The following is a 16071-nucleotide window of genomic DNA, read 5'->3' as shown; positions in this document are numbered from 1 at the left end:
TTGATATTTTAGCAATAGCAGTTTAGAAGCGAAAATGCATTTTACGATAACAATAGAACTAAAGATTTTGTTTAGTTACATGTTACGATTTTAATATTTCAATATCACATATTCACGTCTATTAATCATGAAAATAATTAATTCTAAAGCTAATCATAAGACTCTATATTATACCATAAAAAGGGTTACGTCAAGTGTAACTTGCACTTGTAGCAGCTGTATCTGTAGCACTACCATGAGTTTACAAAAGTATTACTCGCTAGCGACTGCGTAAAATAAATGTATGAAAAATTGTACAGCGCCTCTGGTGGTTACTCGTAGAACTAAAATCCGTAGTGGCGTAACTCGATACGTAAAAAACCTATCGAAATCAAATCGCTAGCTAATGTCATTATGATCTATTGCCATACAAATTCAGTCCCATGAGTCATTAATTTGACAGACGTTGTCAAGAAATACCGTAACGATAGTAGTTATGTTATTCACTAGCAAAATGACAATAGTTTTCTATTTACAATTTCTATAGTGGCGTTTCTATGCCAACTCATGGTAGTGCTACTGAATAGCTTAAAGTAACAAGTAAATATTCTTTTTTTTTTCAGATAACGAATTGTATTCTGGCACTGTGGCAGACTTCAGCGGCATGGAACCTATCATCTATAGAGAACCCCTACAGACAGAACCATACGACTCCATGACACTAAATGGTAAGTTATAATCTGGCTTCAATTTCTGAAATTATTAATAAGTAGAAAATAAGAGCGGAAACGTTGAGTGCGTGATATCAGATAGTATCTACAGATTGTACTTTGTATTTATGAAAATGTCAGATTTTCCTAGATTTGTCAGGGCTTTTGATAAATTGCGCTGTTCATTGATATTAACTTTATATTTTTAGTAAACTTTCATATTAATTATATAACCTTTTCATTTAATTTAATAACTTTAAATTTAATTCTATATTAAATAATTGTAACAAAATTAGCAAATAAACACACATTTTCAGCCTCATATATATAAATACGTTAAAATCAAAATTAAACACGTCCTTTTGCAAATTTTATTAAGTAAAACTAGGCATGTGTCGATTCGATTAAAGTAATTAATCCTAAAATGCTTATAGAATTAATTTACCCGATGTGAAGTAACACTCAACGATGTATGTAATTGGACGAAGTTATTAACCTGTCAAAACATTGAATTTACATGTAGATGACATCAAACACATTCGCGCCCAGAGTTTAATGAAATGGACATTCTATGTCCTACGAGCGAGTAATTACGAAACTAATTGCTTAAACACTAAGTGATATAATAAAATATTAAATAATTACCTATAACACTTATTATTGTTTTTAGATATTTAATTACACGACATGAAGAAAATTAAATTTGTGAAATGAAATGAATGAAAACTACGCATCATTGTTATTAACTTAGTTTTACTGTAGATAGCTTACGGAAATGACAGCGAACTATTTTGAGGTGTCTGTTTAATTATTCAAAGGCAAAACATAAACAAACACGCGTAGACATAAACATATTTGCATATTAAGATCTGAATATCCTGTTCGCCTATTTGGATCACAAAAGGCAACATAATGTCAGTCAAACAGTGTTTAGTTGCTGCTCAATCAACTATCCTTGTTTATACGTGCATAATGGTCGATTGCTTTCCAATGCGGCTGTCAAACATACATCCGTCACGTTAATTGAATTTAGAACGGGTTTTGACGGGACATCCGTGTCACGATGACATTTGATGCGTCAACAATCGATAAATCGGATTAGCTTCGCATTAAAATTATCGACACCGGCAGCGATAGGGTTACCCCCGCTCTTAATTATATTTGTTTGCTTACTTAACCCATTAGTTTCTCGTGTAAACTAACTTGTTTGTTATTGTTCACAGCTCCCGACTTCGTGAATTCATTAGTGCACGGCAATTTCGTGTACTTCTTCTTTCGGGAAACAGCCGTCGAATACATTAACTGCGGAAAGGTACTTTTATGAACTGTAAATAGAACTCTTAATTAAGTCTTCACCAACGTTAATGTATTCATCAACGTTGCCGTCGAGAATATAATAAAACTTTATATCTGTATTACATTAAAATAAAACAGGTACATAAAATTATTATTATTTGAAATACATTTTTATTAAATTAATTTTAGGCTTAAATATGTTGATGGATATATACAAAAATATCTCCAATCAATATTATATTTAATTGACATTTATTTTTCCTTACCCGCAGTCTTAAGCGCTGTATAATTTGGTACATATAAAGTAGTAATGGTCACACGAGGTAATTACAAAACTTGTTCCTCAGAAGCTCATCTGTGGTCTACGTAATATAGGGCTCCATTCCTATCTGTTGTTGATTACAGACGTCCATGAGTAGCTGCTAAGCAGATGGACTGCTCACTCGTTTGCTACTACTTTGTATTTTTATAATATCACTAGCTGACCCGGCAAACGGTGTGTTGCCATAAATAAAAAAATGTTAAGGTCGAACAACCTTTATCACTTAGGGGTATGAAAAATGGATAGTAGCCGATTCTCAGACCTACTGAGATGATGTGAAAATCGGTAAAGCCGTTTCGGAGGAGTACGGTAACTAACATTGTGACACGAGAATTTTATATATAAGATTATCATGATGTTCCAGGCGGTGTACTCGCGGGTGGCGCGCGTGTGCCGCGACGACCGCGGCGGGCCGCACCGCTTCAAGCAGCGCTGGACGTCCTTCCTCAAGTCCCGGCTCAACTGCTCCGTAGCTGGAGACTTTCCCTTCTACTTTAATGAGATTCGTGAGTATATTTGTCTTCTTAAATTTTATTTGCCCTGCTTTGGATTGCTTTTACCTTCCTATCTTTAAACGTTTTAGCTATTGTAAGTGATTTGAAAAAAATGCTGTTGACTACCGACGGGTATGTTTATTCACCAATCCCCTTAAAAACAAACCCCTGTTGTATGGAACCACTCATGCCCATTAAATTGTGAACCAAAAAAAAATATTGCAATCAAATGATATACAACACTAAATATTGTCGGGACTTTTGTGTATCCTAGGGTTACTTCTTCTTTTTCATAGGCCTACTCTAGAATAAAGCTACGAATGTCAAGACTGATAAAAAATTGTAAAGTTTTAATCCATAACAAGCATTTCTATATCACCAAACAATTAGCAAGCTTTCCACTGCTGTATTAAAATTTTATAATTGATAATTCTTAAAACTTTTTCCAATTTCAGAGTCAACAACGGAGCTAATAGAAGGAGTGTACGGTGGTCTGAACGCACAGCTCATATACGGCACATTCACCACACCGCCGAATAGTATATCTGGTAGTGCGGTCTGTGCCTTCAGCATGCAAGACATTGCTGACACCTTCGAAGGAACTTTCAAGGAGCAGAGCGCGATCAACACTAACTGGTTGCCTGTGAATAGTGCAAAGGTACTTGTGTAAATTATGTTACTTGGAGGCGATTTACTTTTTTTATAATTAAGCTTAGTGGTCACCTGATGGAAACCTAACCTAAATGTCGCTTATTGTCAAAAACTAACCGCTTACTTTAAAGGAGCGTTCTTTTGGCATATTTTTGAATGAACCTCAAGTTATCAGTTTATTCCATTGTACATGGATGCAGTACATGTGGTAAAAGTAAAGACAGTACAATTTGTAGTTCGACCGGGAAAGTACCAGCAAGTAGTAGTTCATTTCGATGGAAGAGCGTAGATGTCAGCTGACCTACATACGAAGCAACTATCTCAGTCCTCTGAAGTGGCAACGAATCTGTAATCGACTACAGATAAAACCCGTTCATGTTGAAGTTGGTTACACATGTCCGTCAGATGAACGGCTGCCACTAACCAACAGGTGGACTGCATGCTCGTTTGTTCGTTTGTTGCTTCAATATTGTAAAAGATAGCACATATCAGCCGAAGCATTTACTAAAATTTTATTATCTTTCCAGGTCCCCGAACCTCGTCCAGGCACATGTCACAACGACTCCCGGCAGCTGCCCGACCAGACCCTCAACTTCATAAAGGCACACGCGCTCATGGATGAGTCAGTTCCCGCCTTCTTTGGAGAACCCATCGTCATCAGAACTAGTTTCCAGTGGGTATTACTTGTTTGGAGTTAAAGCTTTTCTAATTGTTGTAATATAATTATAATTGGAATTTACAAATGCTCTTAAGTAATATATTTTTATAATTGGTAACTATAAAATTTACATTTTAAAAACATATACATACATTTAATAATGTAATAGAATTATATGAAATCATTAATATTAAGTAATAATGTCGAAGAAGGAGTAGAAAATACGTAATGATACCTAATATTACTGAAAATCATCATAGAAGTACTGGAACTACTCATCGAATCTTCTTATTTATGTTTGTCAAAAACATCGAAAACATACATAAATTCACTCAAAGAATTTAATATAATTTAATATTTTCAAGACATAATTATATAATATATAACAACCCTCATTTACAGTTACCGATTCACGCAAATAGCTGTCGATCCTCAAGTGAAAACCCCAGGTGGAAAGGCTTACGACGTGCTGTTCATTGGAACAGGTAATATGTTTTTGCTAAATCTTATAGATATGTAAACATAATTTTGTAATCTTCAATTCCCCAGAATTTCAATACCTATTCCACAAACTTAGGACCACAACACTAATACATAAATGTGGGAACGACTTTCGTAGCTACGACTTCTAATTATAATAAATAAATAAATAAACGCTTTCTACACTCACAGCCCCACACTAGGATTTCCTGTGTCGTGGATGCCATGTACACACACATAAGACAAATACATAAACACCCAGACCCAGAATCAGAAATCTAAATTCATAATTTAGATATCTGTCTGGCCGGGGATCGAACCCGGGACCCTTTGCGCGTCAGACCGGTATGGTGACCGCTCCGCCACGCGGGTCGTCAACAATTAACATATTGTATAGGTAATGTCTACCACGGATTACAATTATTATCGTAATGGTGTGTGAGTGTAATGGGACATTAATAATATTTCCCTTTAAAATTATTTTCCGTTACTGAAAAAATGTATTATAATAAATAAAAAATATTTCTAATTTACTGGACTAATAAAATTACCGGATAAATAATAATAAAACGACTTTTCCAGTTACGGTACGATTAAAAAAAAAAAACGATCAGCACGCGTATTAGAAGATGCATCATTATTAACCTAAATGTCAAATATCATTAATCTAATCCAAGTATCCTTTCACAGACAACGGCAAAATCATAAAAGCAATCAACGCAGTGTCGTACGACTCGAACAAGCAAGCGGTGCCGGTGGTGATCGAGGAGCTGCAGGCCTTCGCCGCGGGGTCCCCGGTCCGAGCCCTGCGCGTGGCAAGGGCGGGCAGGGACGCAGCGAGGCTGATCGCGGTGTCGGATAAGGAGGTGCTCAGCTTGAGACTCCATAGGTGCTCCAGTGACAAGATTAGTTCTTGCTCGTGAGTATAAACTTTAATTTCTTGAGTCTGCAGGTGTAACGCGTAAATCAGCGCTAATCATATTTGCTGCCATCTCCAGTATAATAGTCGTATTCAACTAGAAATCGAAATTGCATTCTTTGTCTAATTGGTATGTACCTAACTTCGTGAAATAAAAGTTTATAACTTATTATTAAATAAAACCCTGGTGTATTTCAGGAAATTATTTAATATCTTTATAGAAGCAATGCTAACTAATGTTACATTTCCTTTAACGAATTATTTATCATTAGAAAAAAAATCATCTAATTTAGCTAAACTAGAAACTTTTCTGGAACCAATTTGCACGTCGTTCCATGTAAAAAATACCAAAAATGTATAAAATTTAATATAGTAATCTTTCTGTGATATTATCAAACCCTACAGTTAATCATTATATACTGGCAACACTTCGTTGCAAATATCCACAAGCGAAAGTACCTTGAGGTTTGGTTTCATCCGCTGGTGAGCCCTTAGGGCGTTTGTCCACCGCCACCGTCAACGGACCGTCACCGAGTACAAGATTATTTCGGCCGACTTTAATATGACATGACGGAGGTGCGGTGGCCACGCGGCTGTAGTAAATGTATGTACCGCTACTTCAGCGCCGTCATCTCGTTCTCGGTGCCGGCGACGGTGGATAAATGCAATTGGTCTATAAACAAAATGTTTGTTTTCCAGTGAATGCGTGGCCCTACAAGACCCATACTGTGCATGGGACAAGCAAGCAGGGCGCTGCCGGGCCTACTCCCACGGCGTTAGCCGATGGCTCGACGAGAACTCCTTCTACCAGAGCGTCAGCACGGGCAGCCATGCTGCTTGCCCGCATAGTGAGTACCCAGAATAACAAATCTCATTTATTCAAAATTCATTCATGGTAGAACTCTTTTTCAACGTTTCTTTTTTTCAACACCGTTACAGAAGGTGTTCCTAGGGCATAGTGGTAATGGTAGAAAATATGCAGAAAAGTCGAGTCGAGTCGAATCGAATAATACCTTATTGATAATACCTTATTGATTGGTGCATTCATAGTTTTAAAGAATTAAGTAGGTTCGTTTTTTTACAGTGTTGGTACCACCACTGCACCAATGAAATATCTGTCATAAATCAGTAATGCAAAACTTTGTATCGTGATTTTAAGTGTATGGTAAGACATAGATAAGACCCGAAAGGTTAATCACTGATGATCATAGCCAAAAATCATCATTTCATGTATACTCTTGTGTCAGACTACTATTGACTCGTCGTTTCTTCCATTATTACTGCCTGATTCTAACTTTTACTATTTACGCATATTTGATATTATTATTGATATCTGCAATTTAAAAAACTTTGATTACCCAGGCAAAGACGCTGGTGCTGTCGGAGGTTTAAGTTCTGGACTGTACGATGACGCGAGGGAGAACAAGGGCGAAGTTATCAGCATCGTTCAAGACAAGGATGGCAAGGGAAACAACAATAACAATGAAGGTGAGCACGATATAATTATATTGATTAATTCTTAAAAGTACTTTATTGTGCCACGTGACGTTGTCCTAGACTGTCAATACTCTTTCTATAAATCTAAGCTATATTCAATGTTAAGGAATCTGTAGTGCATTGCCCGAATTATGACACGGTTTAATAAAATTATCCAAGATCACTTACGTATGACCTTACGAAGTCTGACTGATTAACTTTAATTTAAACGACTACTTTCTCAGTCCTAAAATAGTAAAAAATAATAGAACCATTCAACAATAACACGACAGAACACTCGTCAGTTTTATTACAGTTGCCCAGTCTCTTGAGGGTCCAGTTTCTAAACTTCAAAAAGACCGCCACATTTACATGATTTCTTTTTACCAGGTCCTAAGGTACTTGCAGCGGACCCACCTCCAGCAGCATATTCAGTGGAGACCCTCGCGTTAGCGGTAGCGGCTGGAGCCCTTGCTGCGTTGGGCGCTGGATTCGCTGCAGGATACATTTGTGGTAGACGGTGCAAAAAGGACGATGACGACAACATGCCCTACCCCGATACGGAATACGAATACTTTGAACAGCGACAGAACATCAACAGGTACACGTTAATTTTAAAATATATAAGAATATAGCATATTTATTGTAATACAAATACACTTCTCAAAGTACGCAATACTTTGAATTCCCCTTTTCTCGTAAAATTGAAAAAAAATATACTTACATCTTACAATTTCAGAATTTTTAGTTTCCTTCGTTTTTTCTCCCCATTTATTTCTCTTCTTTCCTTTCCTCTATCACTTTCTCCTCATTATCTATTTTACTTTCCTCTAAATTCTCATGTTTTCTCTTTTCTTCATCCTAATTCCTGTCTCCCTTTCTTTCTCTCTCTCGTTCACTCTTTCTCTCTCTCTTTCTCTTTCTCTCTCACCCTTTCTCTCTCTCTCTTTGTCTGTCACCGTTTCTCTTTTTCTCTCGCTCTTTCTCTCTCACCGTTTCCCTTTCTCTCTCTCTCTCTCTCTCTTGTCATTTTTATTTTATGGATCTTAGCTCGAACCTAATTTTTCATTCCCTCCACAGGATCCAAGCGGAGCCAAAGCTTCTCCAGCAAGTCGAAGAGGTAACCTACGCGGAACCGGTCCTCGCTCCTCAGCCCAAGCCAGCCTCCCCCCGCGCCACGCTCCGCAAGCACCCGCCCTACCACCCGCACCACGAGACGCTGTTCCAGTTCCAGCCCGACGCCTACCGCCGCGACAACTTCGGCACCCTCCGCTCTCACCAGGTCAATGTCAGTTGTATTCCATTCTCTTCTTACGCATGGCTTGTACGGAATTGTAGATAGGACACGTTTGGACATCGAGTGTATCGAGTGATATGATATTGTTGGTATATATCGATTTTGAAAGTGCAATTGTGGAACTGTTGATAGTGGTGCTCTGTATAGACACAAAATAATAATGCTAATGGTAATCGAGTAAGTGATTGGAAGCTTATAATAGTAATATTTATAAAGTTAACATGTAAAATATAAACTGTTCGTATTTCGGTACATAATTACCAATTACAATAAAATGAAGAATAAGTAAGAAACAAGAAAATGTTTGTAGTAATGAATCTGTGTATTTAAAATTAATAAATATTTTGTGCTCGAAAGTTATGTACAAGTGAGCAAGAAACACGCGCGTAATATCACATTTTGATATTCTTATTTTCACAACCTTTTAAGTGAAATCGTTATAAAAGCCTTGCAAAATTTTGATCTTCTATATCTTTTATATATTCCACTTTATAAATCTGTACAATAGTGATCTACTGTAAAATTTAAAAAGTTGAGGTTTACGTAAAGGATTTACCTTATTAAATTTACATATAGAGTCGAGGAGCAGTGTGAGTTTGTATAGGTACTTATCGTCCAGTATTTGCATATCTGGTTTGAAGCTTTATACTGTAAACTATGTACTTATGTATCCTATGTAAAATGTATTCTGTCCTATTAGCCTATCTTCCTACAGTCCAGTGATATTTTGATTAAGAAAATAAAGACTGCAAGTAAATAGTTACCTAGTAATTTGGGTGATATGCTTCGTCGATGATGTAAGTAACGTATAACCGTACCTATGCATTTCATTTAAATATCATATTCGCATGTCATTATTTACATATATTTATATAACTTTTATAGCCATTTCAAACTTTTAGTTAGTCATATTTTTAGTTTTGCATATCAGCATGGAACTCTAAACATTATTTATTTGATTTGTTTTTAATTTCGTATCAATGACTTGCATGACAACTGTAACCATAATTTCGTAAACATTTCCATAATATTTTTAACAATAATTTCAAAAATCCATTTTTAACTTCACCTTACATACGATTACGATATCTAATTCCTTTTATCATCTTTTTGAAAAGTTAACTCACCCTATTAATATTTTTTATATCATCGTATAAAAGTGAGTCTGGTAACGAAAAAAATTGCCTTATAAAATTTTGTATGGTACATAATTTTATTGTACCAACAAATAATCCATCTTTTCACATTGTACTACCGATAGGAATTGTCCTTTACAAGGCTCGCTTTTATTGACTCACTATTAAAATGAGTGTTGTCAGTACAATACCAACCATAGTGATTGGTACAAAATTGTACCAACAACCAACTTATCATATATTACATTGAACGATTGATTCCCATTGTCCTAGCAACACTCGTTCTAACCTCACTAACCTATTCTAGATCCATAACACCCATATTGACATCGCATGTTAGTTAACACAGGAATATTCGGACCGCAGGGCGATGGGTACCGGCGCGGCAACGACAACGGGTTCTCGACCACGCGCTCAGTGAAGAAGGTGTACCTCTGAGAAACAAGCGGGGCGGACGCGCGCGATCTGCACCATCATAAGCATAATACGCACCACCACCATACGTTGGGTAAGCACTTGTAATTTCTATGTAAAGTCCACGTAAAATTGCTAGTCCGCTCTTAATATAGAAATAAATCGCGTCGGCATAGCAAATTGTATGAGCTTATTGCTCGCAACAAGTTCAGAGCGGACTATACCAAATAGATTTAGTAGTAGAGAAGTTCATACTGAACATGTTCATATCTGAACTGTTACGTGACCATAGTCTATTTTGCCTCTATAGCAATGTAACTAGGTGCGTTAGTTTAATGGATGTGGTACGGCAGAAACACTATAATGAATTGTGCTTACCAAAATAATTTTCATATTAAGTAACAGATTTCTTATTGGTTTCAAATAATTAGGTTATCCATTCAACTTGAGAAAATATTACGAAGTAGGTACTTCTTAAATATGTTAAAACCTGCACTATGTATATCTACCTTTCGCATCTGCATAAGGTGGCCTTTCCAATAGAGATGTGCGAGTTTGGTTTGGATTAAAGGAAAATTTCCCTCCATAACTTGATTACCTTGCAAACTTCTGGTAGAGCGGTACCGCACCAACCTGCTAGTCCTTTCCGAACATAGAAACGAGTCGCGTCGGAAGAGCAAATTGTAGATATCAGCAGGACGAAGACAGCGAGAGACCCCCTAGTACCCGTCCGCTGCCCGCTCTCGCCTACGGGTACATAGCTACGTTAGTGCCCTTACATTACAGAGTATATGGAGGTATATGCTAACTAAACCTGCGGGCAACAACTTCATATCGGACTAGCAGTTCGGTGATAACTATACCATAGTCTTTAGCCACTGTAATCAACTTTTGTGTGGTATGTAAAGTTTGACGTTCGTCCCCAGTGTCGCAGCGCAGCAGCGGCTCCGGCTCGACGTCGGGCAGCGGCGGCGCGTCGTCGTCGTCGCCGTCGCCGCCGTCGTCGTCGCCCTCGCCCTCCGGCGAGCGCCCGCCCACGCCGCCGCCGCCCGCCCCGCAGCCCTGCGCGTACATCTACCGCAACTAGCGCGCCCGCCCCGCCCACGGACCTACCGAACCTTGTTGGACAATGTCCTTGTTGTTGTGACCCCGCCGCGGATGCAAAGTGAAATGTAGTGTCGAGATGTGTCAGCTGGAGTGTATTGCGATTCTCGGAGTGGTCCTCCTATTGTAATACGTAAATCAGTGAACGTGTATCTTGTATCGAAACGTGAATGCACAGAGCGAGACTTTTACATGGTAAAAAAATTAAAATTAAATCGACTACCGCGGTCGGAAGTGTGACGAGATTTATGTATTTTTTTTTATTTGAAACGGAACGATTATGATGTATGTACGATGAATAATGTAACAAATTTGTAGATTGGTTAGAATATACATAGTTTACTAATATTTTAGGTGAAAATATAAGTTTTGTTGGTAACATGTTGATGACTAGTTAATAAAGAAGTGAAATTCATTGCGTATTTTCCGAGTTGGACTTTCGGTGACTTCGTGTAAAAACGTAATGGAAATGCGACAATGAATTCACAAAACGCTTTTTATTACTTGTAGTTTTACGTCATTAAACATAGCGTCGATTTCTCTCTATCTGAACTAATAATGTTGTGACCAGACAGCACTGTTGTAAATAGAATCTATGTATCCCTACCACTTATTACTTTTACCTATATTGACGCTGCATTTATTTGACTTTTGGTGTCAAAGTTTATATACAACTGCCCATTTCGCACAAGTGTATCCACATTCCCTTATAATAATGTAATATTAACGCATACAATGCGTTGTCTGGTTAATGGTACTAAACGACACTATATTAAAACACAAAATATAATATGAATTATATTTACTCTGTATAAAATAATATGTAAAGTTCTGATACTAACTCATTAAAGTGCTTCTTATGGGTGTATTTAGATTATTAGAAGATCGTTTTGATAATTATTCGATAATGTTATAGATTTAGCGATTATATATACATAGACTTAGAGCGTAAGCAGGCACTGCGATGCCACATTGCCAATTTAGATTGTTGGTGCGCCATTGTAAGTTAACTGTGATCCATGATCATTGTGTACATAGGGGCATACTGTTCAAAGATATTATAATATGTTTACATAACGTAACGTGCAACAAAGGAAAAAACTTTAAATTTGGTATGACGACAAGATATTAATGTTGGAAACAGCGATACCAAAACGTTTTTGTTGTAACGACCCGACTAACAATATAAACATATAATATCTTAGAATTACACAAAGACACGTTGAAGTCAAATTTTAAATTCCAGAAAAGTGGGCCAAAAATTGAAATTCTTTTCGGAAAACGTTCCTGTTGCTATTTTGTAATCACGGGGAATGGAAGAATGTTTCCGAATACAATCGCTATCTGATCGGCTAGTTGCTGTTTTTCTGAAGCTGGTCACGAGTGCACATTCCAGTCGCTCAGTTGTTGAAAATTGAATGTGTGTAAAGAAAATGTCAATTCTATTTGTAATGACTTAGTGCCTAAGTGTGTGTGGCAGGATTGTAATGTAACCTAGATGTCACTAGATAGTTCGAAGTTGCGAGGGTATTCGCACAAATACTGCCATTGAATATTTCATGTAAAAGTGTTAATTAATGCGAACATTCTTAAGCTGTGTTTTGAATTTTGCAAATCTTAACCCTTTCAATGTATGACGTAGTACAAAAGTACCGAACATGACGCTCGAAGTTATGGTTGGTATTGTACCACTGTGCACTTGAAAGTACAAAAAGTACAGTGACATATATGATGATTGTGTCACGTTGTTGTTCTTAATTATGTACTTAGTATTGTAAGCTGTTACAAACTTATTATACGAATCTAGTGGGTAAATGTAGAATAGTTTGTTGCGCGAGTACCCTAGCATTCTTACTATTATAACAGTGGGTCCGTTTTTCTTTTGGACTGATCTTAGTACGGACGTTAGAGTAGCGTTTGCAATAGATGGCAAGTATTGATCGCAGTAACGTTAAATTTTATACATTTGTAATATTAAGACGACATACAGTGTAGCGGGTGACTAAAGATCGTAAAAGTTTCTTTATTTACATTTTACTGTACACATTGAATTTATTAATATAAATTCCATCGTTGAATGTGGATTTTTCGTCACAATTAGTGATGCATATTTTGAGATTGGTAGATACTAATCTGCTTGATAGCAATCACTAATATTAACCCATCGGTCGTAAACTTAAACTGTCCAAAGACATTTGTTTTAACTGGCGCACATAAACTATCCTTGAGTGCTAATTTACGGGATTAAATGAAGGTACTATATTTATCTCCTTGACGTAGACTACAAACAGACAGACTATCGAATTTAGAAGCATATTAACATGTTTGCATATTTCATGCACCTATTTTATTGTCACCCGATACATTGGAATGTTGAATCCGCAACGATGTAAGTATAAAATCATAAATAATGGGCATTCTCATATTGCCTTGTTAACAATACTCACGTTTGTTCTTTAATTTACATTAGAAACATACCAAAGATGCCATGACTTTTAAGGTATATTATTTATAAATAGTAATTATCGATAATAACATATTAATTAGTGATGGTAATTGTTATTTTAATGCAATCGTAACTGCCAATTCGTATATTTTGAAAAAAAAACGCACAGGTTAATTTTTTGTATATTTAAACATTGGATAAGTAGCTGCTTTATGTATGAATACGTGGAGAAGTTTATGGACTACAACTGGTAATGTTAACGATTCGTTAAACTATCTCTGACATTCAAATGTAATGATATTACAAAAGAGCAACCACATTATTGCTAGACCAATTTGTCTATGGATTGTTCCCATAGACTAATCATATCCATAATAGACAAATAAATAATTGATGGCAACAATGTTATAGCCGAGTAAGTTAACAAAAACCTATAGATCAAATAAAGCTGTGTTTTGTAGTTAGTCTGAATTCAAATTCCTGGTCAAGTTGGTCTGGTGTGCAACCATGTGATTGAACTCTGAAATATTTGAAAGTTTCTGAAATTGCGAGTATACAAATTACGAGTATGAGTTTCATTGAACATTACCATTTTTAAGCTCCGTAAAGACAAAATTGAATCAGATACATACGTAAGAGAGGCTAGTAAGTATATAAAATGTAAATAGCGAGTTCTGTAATGTAATTTATACTTTTCGTCAAGTACTAGGCGTAAGCGTTAGTGTTTAAGTGCAAAAAAATTTGAAGGTGAATTGTTAAGAATTGTTTTTTGTAATAATTAAAAAAATAATATTGATGAAATGTACAATAACCATTTCTACGTTTGAATTACTGAACCACCTTTTTATACTCGTAAAGTAAATCATACATGGCTAGGAAGTCTTGTAATAAGCGTAAATTATTGATTTATGAAATATTGAAAATTATATTAGAACGTATCGAACGTAACGTAGAGTATAATATAGACCGCTTAATTTGTTTTTAAACTCGAAGCCTTAGTGTTAGAAATTGAAGACTTTTATTAAAAATAAAGATGTAACTTAATAAATGAGATCTGCAACTTTATTGAAATATAGCGTTAAGGTTATAGCGCATTTACGTCACGTTATCACAAACAACCATCACATAGGTATTCACCTATAGTATGTATATATTGAGGTTGAGTTCTGTTTAGTGAGTGAGTTGCCAGAGTTGTTAGCGATGGTGGGGCGATAGTTGGAAACGACAAATATGTATCTTTTTTAATATTAGCGTAACTGGCCGCTTTATTATTGACATATGCCTCGAAATGAAAATTTTTCGTAGAATTTTATTATAGTCACGTACAGAAGATATTAGGTTCTACTCCTCATCTGGTTGAAACCTATATTAGTATAGTACCTATCTGTTAGAAATGATAGTCGTAAACATGACTGTCGTTTAATTATATTCATAATAAAAATAAAATTTGATTTAGTAAATCACTATTTTATTTGAATTTTAGAATTTGAAAAACTTATTAAGAAGTAAATTAAACCAACTATCGCCTCGCCGTGGCCTGGAAAGTAAATGAGTCAATGCAAACGCCGCGCGTGCAATATTTTTCTACTTCTACTCCGGTTCCGTAGAACCGCTTAGCTATCGTGAATAATACACGAACTAAATATATAGAGGGGATATTACAGTAACTATGGGAAGTGCCTAAGTAAATTAACTTGCATCTGTAGATTTAACGGAATACCGTTGTTGACTCCCAAACCTTGGCTAGAAACTTGTTATAAGTGAGTTAACAATAAAGGTGACCGGCATAATACCAGGGCAGTAGGAGCCCGAAAGCTTCTATTGTAGGAATTGTTACTTGTTGAGTAATTAAGACCGATTTAGCGGCCCTTGTAAATTTGCCTGGAGTCCAATATTGTATTGTTACGTCACTACTTAATAGCTAAGTGTGTTGCAACCTTAATATTTCTGAAGTTATTATGGTAAATCTGATGTGTTGTCAAAGATTTATTTGAATAAGTCCCCAAAGAAGATCGCAACACACTACGGCATAACAATGTTTCTAGCATTATGTCTTATTTACTCCAGGAGTGTGCTTCAAGCCAGTTTAGTAACTTGTTAAAATACTTAAAAGCTAGTGCCTCTGCAATTTAGTTTTATGTAAATCTCTAATGTAAATTAAGAAGACTTTTAAAACTATGGTAATGTAAACATTTGGCTATGTACCTTAACTTAACCAAATAACTTTCCGCTGCTCTAAATGTTGATGTAAATGGTTAATTAAAGTAGATATTCCAATCCAGTCCAAGAAATGACTAACCAACCTCGTACCTACGACTCCTACCGTACTTAAGATTGTTTTGATCATCGGAGAATTTCAGTATAAAACATAAAACATTCTGACTAGAGGCCCACTCCTAGTATTTAGCCGGCCTTAGTTTTTTTAGCGTGCCTTTAGTATTACCTAGTTACCGCCCATTAGAAACCCACGGAATGCTATTGGAATATCCATTTATTTATTTTTTCACATGATACGTTGCGTAGTATCGTTAAATAGTTCTATTGTTAAAATTTGATAACTGGTTATTCCGATTCACTCCCTGACGCTGTTCTGATGGTAGTTTCAGAATTCTATTCTTACCACGTAATTTCATAAGTTACCTCTTCATCAACATAGAATGATAAATATCTTACGTTAAGACCGTTCGTT

At 36.1% G+C, this 16071-nt stretch overlaps 1 protein-coding gene across 2 annotated transcripts in view; it reads left to right on the top strand.

Moving 5' to 3' along the window:
• Positions 1-12040, top strand: part of Sema1a (semaphorin 1a) — a 490410-nt gene extending 478370 nt beyond the window's left edge. Inside the window, exons 6-18 of one of the 2 annotated variants that reach the window (XM_073086961.1) lie at positions 603-707; positions 1913-2001; positions 2672-2813; positions 3257-3459; positions 3980-4125; positions 4513-4595; positions 5281-5509; positions 6209-6357; positions 6872-6997; positions 7376-7586; positions 8066-8267; positions 9785-9926; positions 10759-12040. In XM_073086961.1, the coding sequence (XP_072943062.1) occupies positions 603-707; positions 1913-2001; positions 2672-2813; positions 3257-3459; positions 3980-4125; positions 4513-4595; positions 5281-5509; positions 6209-6357; positions 6872-6997; positions 7376-7586; positions 8066-8267; positions 9785-9856 (1757 nt within the window). In that variant the 3' untranslated portion in view covers positions 9857-9926; positions 10759-12040. Of the gene's footprint in view, positions 1-602; positions 708-1912; positions 2002-2671; positions 2814-3256; positions 3460-3979; positions 4126-4512; positions 4596-5280; positions 5510-6208; positions 6358-6871; positions 6998-7375; positions 7587-8065; positions 8274-9784; positions 9927-10758 lie in introns of both variants that reach the window. The other variant, XM_073086960.1, reaches the window with a different exon arrangement.
• Positions 12041-16071: the final 4031 nt, after the last annotated feature.

This window comes from Epargyreus clarus, unplaced genomic scaffold, assembly GCF_041222505.1.
Source record: "Epargyreus clarus isolate Ecla_fem2 unplaced genomic scaffold, WU_Ecla_fem_2.2 ptg000024l, whole genome shotgun sequence".
NCBI classification, from domain to species: Eukaryota; Metazoa; Arthropoda; class Insecta; order Lepidoptera; family Hesperiidae; genus Epargyreus; species Epargyreus clarus.
The sequence above is the reverse complement of the archived record's forward strand: the minus strand, read 5'-3'. Positions and strand labels throughout refer to the sequence as shown.